Here is a 13,197-nt window from a genome sequence, read left to right as displayed (position 1 = left end):
GGGACTTTTTGGGAGCCTAGCCGCGTACAGGGCCCCGAAAACCAAGCACCGCCTTCAGGCTTTCTAAGGGCGTAAATTTTTGATTTCACGCCTCACTACCTATTACAGTTTTGAAGGCCATAAAATGCCAAGATGGCACAAAACCCCCACAAATGACCCCATTTTAGAAAGTAGACACCCCAAGCTATTTGCTGAGAGGCATGTTGAGTCCATGGAATATTTTATATTTTGCCACAAGTTGCGGGAAAATTACAAACTTTTTTTTTTTTTTTTTTTTTTCACAAAGTTGTCACTAAATGATATATTGCTCATGCATGCCATGGGCATATGTGAAATGACACCCCAAAATAAATTCTGCTGCTTCTCCTGAGTACGGGGATACCACATATGTGGGACTTTTTGGGAGCCTAGCCGCGTACGGGGCCCCGAAAACCAAGCACCGCCTTCAGGCTTTCTAAGGGCGTAATTTTTTGAGTTCACTTCTCACTACCTATTACAGTTTTGAAGGCCATAAAATGCCAAGATGGCACAAAACCCCCACAAATGACCCCATTTTAGAAAGTAGACACCCCAAGCTATTTGCTGAGAGGCATGTTGAGTCCATGGAATATTTTATATTTTGCCACAAGTTGCGGGAAAATTACAAACTTTTTTTTTTTTTCACAAAGTTGTCACTAAATGATATATTGCTCACGCATGCCATGGGCATATGTGAAATGACACCCCAAAATAAATTCTGCTGCTTCTCCTGAGTACGGGGATACCACATATGTGGGACTTTTTGGGAGCCTAGCCGCGTACGGGGCCCCAAAAACCAAGCACCGCCTTCAGGCTTTCTAAGGGCGTTACAGTTTTGAAGGCCATAAAATGCCAAGATGGCACAAACCCCCCCCCCCCCAAATGACCCCATTTTAGAAAGTAGACACCCCTAAATTTAGGGGTACACTAGTGAGACTAGGTAATAAATGGCGGGTGCCCTGAAACTATAAAAAAATAACTAACCAACCAGCGTCACCTGTAACAGTTATATGGTGATCACTGGTGAAAGGGTTAACTAGGGGGCAATCAGGGGGCTTTATGCGGTAGTATATGGGGGTCCCTGGCGCTATAAAAAGCTGCGGCGAACCTAAATACCTACCTGCCTAACTAGCGTCACCTGTGACACTAATACAGCGATCAGAAAAACGATCGCTTATTAGGCTGGGTTCACACTGGAGCGATGCGGGAACGCCACGAATGCGCGGCGGGTTCCCGCATCGCATGCCTCCCGGCGGCAGTTCACACTGCCCTATGCGAACTGCTGGGAGTGTCAGTGAAATGTTAATGACACCCCCAGATCAGTTCGCATATCGCAGTGCGATCTGCAAACTTGGATCGCATGGTGTGAACACCCATGCGATCCGATTCTGCTGCGGACCAAAAAAAGGGTCCCGTGCGAGTTTGCGGCGGGTGCGGCGGGTGCGACACGAATTCAGCCATACTATCTGTATAGCTGAACTCGAATCGCACAGAGATCGGATGTGATTTGCACTGCAGTGCGGTGCGAATCACATCCGTTCTCATAAACCGCTGCAATGTGAACCCAGCCTTAGTGACACTGGCGACGGGGGGTGATCACGGGGTTAAACCTTTATTGGGGGGGTTAGGGGGGTACCTTAGAACTAAAGGGGGCTAACCCTAACTGCCCTAACAGTTATTAGTCACAAATGACACCTGCCGGGTGATCAGGGGGTTAAACCTTTATTAGGTAATAAATGGCGGGTGCCCTGAAACTATAAAAAAATAACTAACCAACCAGCGTCACCTGTAACAGTTATATGGTGATCACTGGTGAAAGGGTTAACTAGGGGGCAATCAGGGGGCTTTATGCGGTAGTATATGGGGGTCCCTAGCGCTATAAAAAGCTGCGGCGAACCTAAATACCTACCTGCCTAACTAGCGTCACCTGTGACACTAATACGGCGATCAGAAAAATGATCGCTTATTAGGCTGGGTTCACACTGGAGCGATGCGGAAACGCCGCGAATCCGCGGCGGGTTCCCGCATCGCATGCCTCCCGGCGGCAGTTCACACTGCCCTATGCGAACTGCTGGGAGTGTCAGTGAAATGTTACTGACACCCCCAGATCAGTTCGCATATCGCAGTGCGATCTGCAAACTCGGATCGCATGGTGTGAACACCCATGCGATCCGATTCTGCTGCGGGCCAAAAAAAGGGTCCCGTGCGAATTTGCGGCGGGTGCGGCGGGTGTGGCGGGTGCGGCGGGTGCGGCGAATGGCTGAACTCGAATCGCACAGAGATCGGATGTGATTTGCACTGCAGTGCGGTGCGAATCACATTCGTTCTCATAAACCGCTGCAATGTGAACCCAGCCTTAGTGACACTGGCGACGGGGGGTGATCACGGGGTTAAACCTTTATTGGGGGGGTTAGGGGGGTACATTAGAACTAAAGGGGGCTAACCCTAACTGCCCTAACAGTTATTACAGTCACAAATGACACCAATGCAAAAAAAAAAAAAAAAAAAAAAAAAATGACATTGGTGTCACTGTGACTGGGGGGCAGGGGTAATTGGGGGGGTGATCGGGGGGTAAAGGGGGGGTGTGAGTGTGCCTGGCATGTTCTACTGTGTGTGGGATGTGTTGGTGCAACTCACTGATCCGCTCTCCTCCGTGTCGGAACGAAAAATACCGACACGGAGGAGAGAATACATCACTTCCTCTCCTGTGTTTACATTACAGGAGAGGAAGTGATGTCACCGGGGATTTCCATTCGTCGGGAGCGATCGCGAGGGGGTGGCCATGAATGAATGGCCGTCCCCTCGTCCGGGATCGCTCCCGAACGAAAACCGACCGCCGCAGGCACCGGGCGGGGGCCCGATCGGGCCCCCGACCCGCGGGAGGCAAAACACGTACATCTACGTGCTTATGCCTGCCCGTGCCATTCTGATGACGTAGATCGGCGTTAGGCGGTCGGCAAGTGGTTAAGAAATCCATTTACTATGAACCCAAGTGATAAGGGAAGCAAGTTATTGGCCAGGGCACTGAAAAAAATGATACTTTCCAATAACATACATGGTATACGCTCTAGGGAAGGGGAAATAACGTACGACTCCGCAAAGATCGCTAAAATCTTTCATACCTTCTACACTTCATTTTACAACATCCCCCAGCAACACAGGTTACCGCAAGGTACTAGGGACAGGAAACAGGCATTTACAGACTATTTATCTAAGTGCAAAATGCCCTCTCTCTCAGTAGACGATTCCACCCTTTTAGACCGCCCAATTTCCACACAAGAGGTCGCAACGGCCATCTCATCAATAGCTAATGGTAAAAGTCCAGGCCCTGACATCACAGTATTATAAGGTTTACACAGATACCCTGTCAGGACCACTGACCAAAGCCCTAAACGCTATCACACTAGGTCATAAGGCTTCCTCAGAATTCTTAGCTGCACATATAACCATTTTACCCAAACCAAACAAAGACCCGATGGATTGCTCAAATTATAGACCTATCTCACTCCTCAACTTAGACTTGAAAATTCTCGCCAAGATTATAGCCAACAGACTCAGACCCCTCCTAGACAAACTTATTGGCCCAGAGCAGGTAGGTTTTATGCCTGGCCATGAGGCAAAAGACAACACCACCAAAACTTTGAACCTGATCCATAGACTCACTCGTGATGGGATCGAAGGCCTTCTGCTGTCTACCGACGCAGAGAAGGCCTTTGACCGGGTGGCTTGGGACTATCTGTTCGGGGTTTTCAAACAAGTAGGTTTTGGTCCTACCCTAACTAAATGAATCAGGTCAATCTACGCAGACCCAAGCGCCAGAATTAAGATCAATGGAGCCCTCTCTGACCCAGTTAAAATTAATAATGGTACAAGACAGGGCTGCCCCCTATCCCCCTTACTATTTATTTTATTCATTGAGCCCCTGATCAGGTCAATCAATCTACAGACAGCAATTCACGGCTTATATATGGGCGGATGGGAATTCAAAACAACTGCATATGCAGATGACTTGCTTTTTTTTCATTACCCAACCACACATATCAATTCCTAACCTCCTTAAAGCATTTCAAGACTTTCATCTTTTATCTAATTTTAAAATCAATCATAAGAAATGCGAGGCTCTGAGTTTACATCTTTCCCAAACTGCAGAACAACTTACCCGCTCCAATTGCCCATTTAAATGGGAACATACATCATTGAATTACCTAGGAGTCTGCATTTCTTCTAATCTTGAGTCCCTATACCCACTCAATTTCTTACCTCTACTTAAAAAATATAGAATTAGGCCTAAAGAGCTGGACCAAGGGGAAATGTTCCTGGTTTGGAAGGGTGGCTATTCTAAAGATGGCGGTACTGCCAAGATTACTATAGCTATTTCATACCTTACCGATAGAGGTCCCAGATTCCTTTTTTAAAAAGTTAACCACACTACAACGGAATTTTTTATGGGCCAATAAAAAACCACGCATAAGACTTAACTAACTACACAGACCTAAAATGAATTCACTCTATTGGAATTCTCAGACAGTTCCGTCAATTAAGGAATGGTTGGCAAAGATCCACTACATTCATGGCATGGAAGAAATTATAGCCGCCAAGGGGGAAAATATTGACCAATTCCGGCAGATTTGGAAACCCTGGCTTGCATTTACAAACTCTGAAACATACCTAACATTAATGGGCTAGAGTTCATTGAAGGATCATTTAACTGACCATACAAAATATATTATGCCAACCCTTGATTAAGATGCTAGATAATAACAAATTCATAGCTCAAAATGCATGACTACAACTGACTTTGAGTGCATATTACATATGATATGATTTTTCTATTTACCCCCTTTTTTGTTTTTTTTTACCCTTCTGTTACTCATCTGGATTATACATGTTGATGTAATCTAATATATTCTGAGATAGTGTGTATTTATTTGAAATACTGCATACTATTGTTTTGTTTCTTTTCCAAAATCTCAATAAACTTTATTGTAAAAAAAATATATATATATATTTTGATACTTTCTTTTTACTTTTTTTTATCACCTTTATTTCTATTACAAGGAATGTAAAAATCCCTTATAATAGGAAGCAGATTTCAGAGTTTCCTTTATTTATTCTATTCATAACCACTGGGCTTCTATACCATCTTAAGATAATTTTATAGTTTTTTTTCCTGGTATTTAGTGGCTAAAGGTATTTTATATAATCTTGCAAATATCCCTTCCCATTCTTTCTCTGTCATCTCATTCCCTATTTCTTCCTCCCATTTTCTTATTCCTATTTTTTTAATATCACCAACAGGAAGTAATAGGTTATATATTTTAGATTTTTTAGTTTTTTATTTGCTTTATCTTTATTTATTGCCATTTGTTCAAATACAGTTAATTGTCTATTAATCATTGTCACTATTGGGTCTATATACGTTTTTAATTGAAAATACTGAAACCATTTATTTTTATATTCTTGCCCCAGTTCCTGAAGTGTTAGCATTTTCCCCTCCTCCATGATTTGTATTATCCATTCTTGTTCCTCCATATTCCACTTCAGGAATTTATTCTCTTTTAAGGCTGGCATACATTCAGGATTGGTGAAAAGTGGAGTCATAGGGCCTATTAATGATGACAATTTACCTTTTTTTATCATATCATCCCATATTTTAAAGTTGTTCTTACAAAAATAGGAGTTTCCTTCTCCTCTGGTCTTAACTTAGGATTCACCCATGGTTGATGTTTTAATTTAACCACTTCAATACCGGGCACTTAAACACCTTCCTGCCCAGACCAATTTTGAGCTTTCAGCGCTGTCGCACTTTGAATGACAATTGCGCGGTCATGCTACACTGTACCCAAATTAAATTTTTATCATTTTTTTCCCACAAATAGAGCTTTCTTTTGGTGGTATTTGATCACCTCTACGGTTTTTATTTTTTTGCGCTACAAATAAAAAAATACCGACAATTTTGAAATAAAATATGTTTTTTTTTGTTTCAGTTTCAAAACTTAGTAAATAAGTACGTTTTCTCCTTCACTGATGGGCACTGATGGGGCTACACTGATGGGCACTGATAAGGCGGCACTGATGGGCACCAATGATGTGGCACCAATGAAGTGGCACTGATGGGGTGGCATTGATGGACACTGATATGTGGCACTGATAGGTGGCACTGATGGGCACTGATAGGCGGCACTGATGGGTGACACTGATGGGCAACACGGATGGGCACTGATAGGTGGCACAAATTGGCACTGATAGCTGGCACGGATTGGCATGGATGGGAGGCACAGATGGGCATGGATGGGTGGCACAGATGGGCATGGATAGGCGGCACATATGGGCATGGGTGGGCACTGATAGGTGGCATGGATGGGCACTGATAGGCGGCACATGTGGGCACTGATAGGCGGCACAGGTGGGCACTCATAGGCGGCATTGTATGGTTATACTGTACTAATGGATGCCAATCAGTGCCAAGCAATAATGCATGCCAATCAGTGATGCCCATTGTGGGCACTGATTGGCATCCATTATGGGCACTGATTGGCATCCATTGTGGCACTGACTGGCATCCCTGGTGGTCTAGGGAGGATTACCTTTTTCTGGGCATCCCTGGTGGTCTGGTGGCGTCCCTGGTGGTCCAGTGTGGGCATCCTCGGGGGGGCTGTGCTGATCGATCAGCACAGACCCCCCCCTGTCAGATGAGCAGCCGATCGGCTCTCCTCTACTCGCGTCTGACAGACGCGAGTGAGGAAAAGCCGATCACCGGCTCTTCCTGTTTGCACTGTGATCAGCCCTGATTGGACACGGCTGATCACGTGGTAAAGAGTCTCCGTCGGAGACTCTTTACCGAGATCATAGTTGCTGGGTGTCAGACTGACACCCCGCAACAACGATCGCCGCGATGCGCGCCCCCGGGGGCGCGCACGGCTCATATTCCTGATCACGTCATATGACGTCCGATCAGGATTATGCAACCACTTTGCCACCGTCAATTGCCTATAGGGCGGGCGGCAAGTGGTTAACCCCTAGTATATCTTCTTCTAGTTTTATCCATTGCTTGTCTTTTGTATTATGTTGCCAATCTATTATTCTCATTAAAGAAGCAGCTTGAGCTTACAGTGAAGTGAATCGCCAGATCTAAAAAAAGATATCTGAACGATGCCTGTAACTGCAGGCATCATTCAGATATCCCCACTCAAAGCCTGCAATGTCATATGATGTCGTAGTGGGGAGAAGTGTAATAAGGACTTTTTCCTTTAAAATTTCTAGATGTATAATATAGCAGGTATTCACTTTTTAAGTTCAACTGGAATCAAAAAGATAGTCTAATCAGAAGTGTGGCCAGCTTTAAAAGAAACACGTAAATCTCTAAGTTCTTTTCTACACATATCTATATGAGTGAAATCAAGTTTCCAAACCTATTTTACAATTATAATAATTCATTCTAAAATTATTATAATTATATATAATTCATTATAACTAGAAAACCTATAGGTGCTTGAACCTAAAGGATAAGTTCACCTTTTCATAAAAAATTAGAAGTTGAACTCACTCACAATAGTCTTAACAACCCTCCAGTACCCACTGCGCTTGGATGCTGTAGATGCCATTTTACTTCACCCATGCCAGCCTGTGTAACAGACCAGATACACAACTACATTGTAACCATTACTATAGCTAAAATCTGAAAAAAAAAAAAAGAATACAGTGTTTACCTATTTATGACTGACAAATATATCAATTGATAATGTGTATATTATACAGGCATACCCCACTTTTAAGTACACAATGGTGTTTATTTACTAAAGCCGGAAAGTGCAAAATCAGGCTCACTTCTGTATGGAAACCAATGAGTTTCTAACCCCAGCTTGGTCAATTAAGCTTTGGTAATAAAACCTGGAAGCTCATTGGTCTCTATGCAGAAGTGATATATGTGATTTTGCACTTTCCAGCTTTAGTAAATAAGCCACATTGTGTACTTAAAAGTGGGGTAAGCCTGTATATAATAAAAATGAATTTATTGAAAAAGAAGCACCATATATATCTATATGAAGTCAGTCCATTTAGTAAAAGAGCAGTTAATCAATAAATACAATCCATGATATAAAATATGATTAATTGCTCCTGAAGAATTCAAAATTTGTTAAAAAGCATGGTATGTACAAATTGATTTGTAAGTGAATATGTATGCTACCCTATTTGTTCCAATAACATCTTTGGAAAAAGCATGGTATGGCTTTGCACTGTGATGTTGTTATGTTCAGTGGGACATGGTTGGTGTTGTGGCTCTTCCTACACAATTAAGTGTTTCCTCGATGCTGGGAAAGCACTTTTTTTTTATTGTGACTGTCATTTTGCCTATACCTTTTTATGGTTTTACAATATGTTGGCTTTTTCTTCTCTATGTTTTTCATCCCCTGAGATGAGCATTGCCCAGCAAGGATTCAAGTATACTGTAAGACATATCTGATAAGCAAAATATGATTTTTTTTTTAACCATAGGGTAAGAAGAAAGGGTAAGGATAAAACACAGATTGTGATGTTCAAAGGAGAATACTTAGAGCACAAATGGTGGATGACTGTGGAATAATCACTCCTTATAGGGAGTAGGTAATATTAGGGTAATATTAATTGATTAATTGATTAACTGTCATTTACAATATGGAATTTGTTCATAGTAATTGCTGCCCCTATTTCCTTTAAGACAGCAAAGGCAATTGTGTCAGGAACAGAGGAAGTAAGGGGATTTTTTTTTATGTGGACACTAGCAGCAATAACTTATTTCTGAAAAGAGGTTGAGCCAAATAAAATAACATAATCATAATAATATTGCAAAGTCTTACCCCTTTTGTGGAGGAGCACACTAGCATGGCGTCGTCCATTCCCATTCTCAACATAACAGGAGTAATTTCCTAAGTCAAAATCTTGAACTGAATCAAAAATTAATGAGATCGATACTTCTTGCTCTCCAAGATGTTGCCTAAGAACTCTTAAAAAAAAAAAACAGAAACAAGATGTGTGTGCTGTATTTGTGGCAGAATCACAATTTCTAAATCATATCTAGTCTTTACAATAACTGTAAATAAAATAAATCATTTGCACTAAGTGGGTGCATTTCTCATTTTTGAAGCGTAGCAGTGGGCAGTAAAGACAAATTAAATTCAAGTAGATGTACAATCTGGTAGGATACATTTTTTGATCCATGTTCTATATATACAGCTTGTTTGTTTCTTGGGTGAGTTTCAGGAAATACGATTTATAGTTTGTTTCATCTAAAGCTTCCAATAAGCAGTGTATAACAAAACTGAAATTATTACTGATATATTTAAAAGGGGATAAATAGTATGCTATATTACCAAAAGCATTGAGACACCTGTCTTTATCCGCACATGAACTTTAATTGCATCCCAGTCTTAGTCCGTAGGGTTTAATATTCAGTTGGCCCACCCTATGCAGCTATAACAGCTTCAACTCTTCTGGGAATGCTGTCCACAAGATTTAGGAGTTTGTCTATGGGAATGTTTGACCATTCTTTCAGAAGAGAGACCATACAGACATGGGAGAGCAAGTTTGGGGTGGAGGAACTTGACTGGCCTGCACAGTCCTGACCTCAACCCAATAGAACACCTATGGGATGAATTAGAGTGGAGACTGCAAGCCAGACCTTCTCATCCAATATCAGTGCCTGACCTCACAAATGTGCTTCTGGAAGAATGGTCGAACATTCCCATAGACACACTCCTAAACTTTGTGGACAGCCTTCCATTGCCGGACTGGCCTACTGGGATACCGGGAGATTTCTTGATATGCCGCCTGCCCTGGGCCCACTTCACAGCTGCACTGCTCCCCTTTCTCCTGCTCCTGTGTATCATAGAGCTGGCTGGGTCTGTGTCCGGCAGCCGTGCTGTAACACGGTCCCGCCCCCCTAGACCAGCTTGTGTGATAGTAGAGAGAATCAGTGTTCCGACGGAACACTGATTCTCTCTAATATCACACAAGCCGTTCTTGTGTGATAGCTCTCCAGCTCTCCCCATCACTCTTCAGCCCCCTTCCCAGTGCCCTTTTGCCCCCACAGTGCTCTCCACCCCCACAATGCTCTCCAGCCCTCCACAGTGCTCTCCATCCCCCCACAGTGCTCTCCACTCCTGTTCTTTCTTGCCCTAGTGCTCTCCAGCTCTCCCCATCACTCTCCAGCCCACACGCTTGTGCTCTCCAACCCTGCCAGCGCTCTCTGCCCCTCATAGTGCTCTCCAGTCCCCGTGCTTTCCTCCCCTGTTCTTTCTGGCCCCCACTGATGCTCTCAAGCTCCCCCCATTGCTCTCCACTCCTCCTGCTCTTTGTACCCCCAGTGCTCTCCAGCCCTGTTTTTCTTCCCCCCCAGTATTCTCAAGCTCCCCCCCAGTGCTCTCAAGCTCCCCCCAGTACTCTTCACCACCCCACACTCTTAGCCCCCCCAGTGATCTCAGCCTCCTGTGCTCTCCACCCCTGTTCTTTTTGACCCCCACTATTGCTCTCAAGTTTCCCCCCAGCACTCTCCACACCCCACCCCTGTACTCTCTACCCCCCTGCATTTTGCCCCCACCCATGTGCTCTCCAACCCAGCCAGTGCTCTCTGTCCCCCATAGTGCTCTCCAGTCCCCCGTGCTTTCCCCCCCTGTTCTTTCTGTCACCCACTGGTTCTCCCAAGCTCCCCCCATTGCTCTCCACTCCCCCCTGCTCTTTGTACCCCCCAGTGCTCTCCAGCTCTGTTTTTATGCCCCCAGTACTCTTAAGCTCCCCCCAGTGCTCTTCGCCACCCCACACTCCTAGCCCCCCAATGTTCACAGCCTCCCATGCTCTCCACCCCTGTTCTTTTTGACCCCCACCATTGCTCTCAAGTTCCCCCCAGAACTCCCACCCCTGTGATCTCCACTCCCCCCTGCTCTTTGCCCCCACCCATGTGCACTCCAACCCCACCAATACTCTCTGCTCCCCCTTCTCTCCAGCTCCCACCCAGTTCTCTACACCTCCCCAGGACCAGAGGAAAGGCTGAAGGTGCAGGTGGCTAGGGACCACTTCATCTCACAGCAAACAGATCCTCTGGAAGGAGCACCATCCCCATCCTAAACGAGAACAAACCCTGCCTGCTTCTGGCCATCATGGATATCCTGCTGGCATGCAAGTTACCATACTGAGCATCAACAGCACACCTTCCCACAGACAGGGACTGAAGACTGGGACATGGGGCACAGGAGAGGCTGAAATGATGGGCACGGTGAGGCTGCATTCGTGGGCATAGTGAGGCTTTATTCATGGGCACAGTGAGACTGCATTCACAGCACAGTAAAGCTGCATTTGATGGGCACAGCGAGGCTGCATTGATGGGCACAGTGAGGCTGCAATGATAGGCACAGTGAGGCTGCAATGATGGGCACAGTGAGCCTACAATGGTGGGCACATTGAGGCTGAAATGGTGGGCACAGTAAGGCTGCATTTGATGGGCACAGTGAGGCTGCAATTGATGGGCACAGTGAGGCTGCATTTGATGGGCACAGTGAGGCTGCAATGGTGGGCACAGTGAGGCTGTATTGATGGGCACAGTGAGGCTGCATTTGATGGGCACAGTGAGGCTGCAATGATGGGCACAGTGGGGCTGCAATGGTGGGCACAGTGAGGCTGCAATGGTGGGCACAGTGAGGCCGCATTCATGGGCACAGTGAGTCTGCATTTTATGGGCACTGGTGAGGCTGAATTGAGCTCTTGTATCATGTCTGCAGTCTCTGACCATCCCCGGTATTATGTCTGCAGTCTCTGACCATCTCCTGTTTAATGTCTGTAGTCTCTGAGGGAGTCTGGAGAGGAGTAAGTCAGACTTGTGTGGACTTGGGAGAGGATACTATAGGATAAAACAAGAGCCAACCAAGCTGGAGCCAACTGACTGAGCCCTGCACGGTACACCTGAGAGGTCGTCAGTGACAGCACCACCAGGCCATTCTGAAAGGGAGTCACTGATGTAAAAGGGAGCGTGAATATGATAATGGCACTGATATAAAGAGTTTCCCCCTTATATCAGTAACCCCCCCCCACCTTAGTGTATTCTTTTTGTGGAAGGTGGTCGCCCCCCACGTTCTGAGTTCCTGGGGTCCCCCTTGTTGATTGACCACTTTTAACTGGAATTTTCTTTTATATATATATATATATATATATATATATATATATATATATATATATATATATATATATATATATATATATATATATATATATATATATATATATATATATATATATATATATATATAAAGCCCTATGTGATTTAATATCTGTCTTATCTATATATAATACACTCTTGAAATGTGCTTTAACCCTTTCATGACTAAGCCTATTTTTGGCATTTGGTGTTAACAAGTTAAAATCCATATGTTTTGCTAGAAAATTACTTGGAACCCCCAAACATTATATATATTTTTTTAGCAGAGACTCTAGAGAATAAAACAGCGATTGTTGCAATATTTTATGTCACACGGTATTTGCACAGTGGTTTTAAATGCAACTTTTTGGGAAAAGGGACACTTTCATGAATTAAAAAAAAACAGTAAAATTAGCCCAATTTTTTTGCATAATGTGAAAGATAATGTTACGCTGAGTAAATAGATACCAAACATGTCACACTTTATAATCGCACGCACTTGTGGATTGACGACAAAGTACGGTACCTACAAATCTCAATAGGCGACACTTTAAAAATTTTTTTACGGTTACCAGGTTAGCGTTACAGAGGAGATCTAGTGCTAGAATTATTGCTCTCGCTCTGACGATCGCGGTGATACCTCACATGTGTGATTTGAACACCGTTTACATACACGGGCGCGACTTCCGTATGCATTTTCTTTGCTTCGCGAGCTCGCGGGGACGGCGGGCGCTTTAACATTTTTATTTTATTTTTTATTTATTTTATTTATTTTAAAATGACTAAATTGTTTAAAAAAATTAATAAATTTGATCACTTTTATTGCTGTCACAAGGAATGTAAACATCCCTTGTGACAGTAATAGGTGGTGACAGGTACTCTTTATGGAGGGATCGGGGGTCTAAAAGACCCCCCACCCCTCCTTTACACTTCAATGTATTCAGATACCGTATATATTTTAAAACCGGCGCCATTGGCAGCCGAGTAAACGGGAAGTGACGTCATGACGTCGCCTC

The 13,197-nt window shown here is 44.0% G+C and overlaps 1 protein-coding gene across 1 annotated transcript in view; it reads right to left on the bottom strand.

Moving 5' to 3' along the window:
• Positions 1–13,197, bottom strand: part of IL1RAPL1 (interleukin 1 receptor accessory protein like 1) — a 1,840,350-nt gene that overhangs the window by 68,177 nt on the left and 1,758,976 nt on the right. The window contains exon 8 of the mRNA XM_077480774.1: positions 8,856–9,001. Coding sequence (XP_077336900.1) covers positions 8,856–9,001 — 146 coding nt within the window. The remainder of the gene's footprint in view (positions 1–8,855; positions 9,002–13,197) is intronic.

Source organism: Lithobates pipiens, unplaced genomic scaffold, assembly GCF_037356315.1.
Source record: "Lithobates pipiens isolate NorthernLeopardFrog02 unplaced genomic scaffold, aLitPip1_a1.2 Scaffold_16, whole genome shotgun sequence".
NCBI classification, from domain to species: domain Eukaryota; kingdom Metazoa; phylum Chordata; class Amphibia; order Anura; family Ranidae; genus Lithobates; species Lithobates pipiens.
Note: the sequence above shows the minus strand (reverse complement) of the source record. Positions and strands in the feature narration are given on the sequence as shown.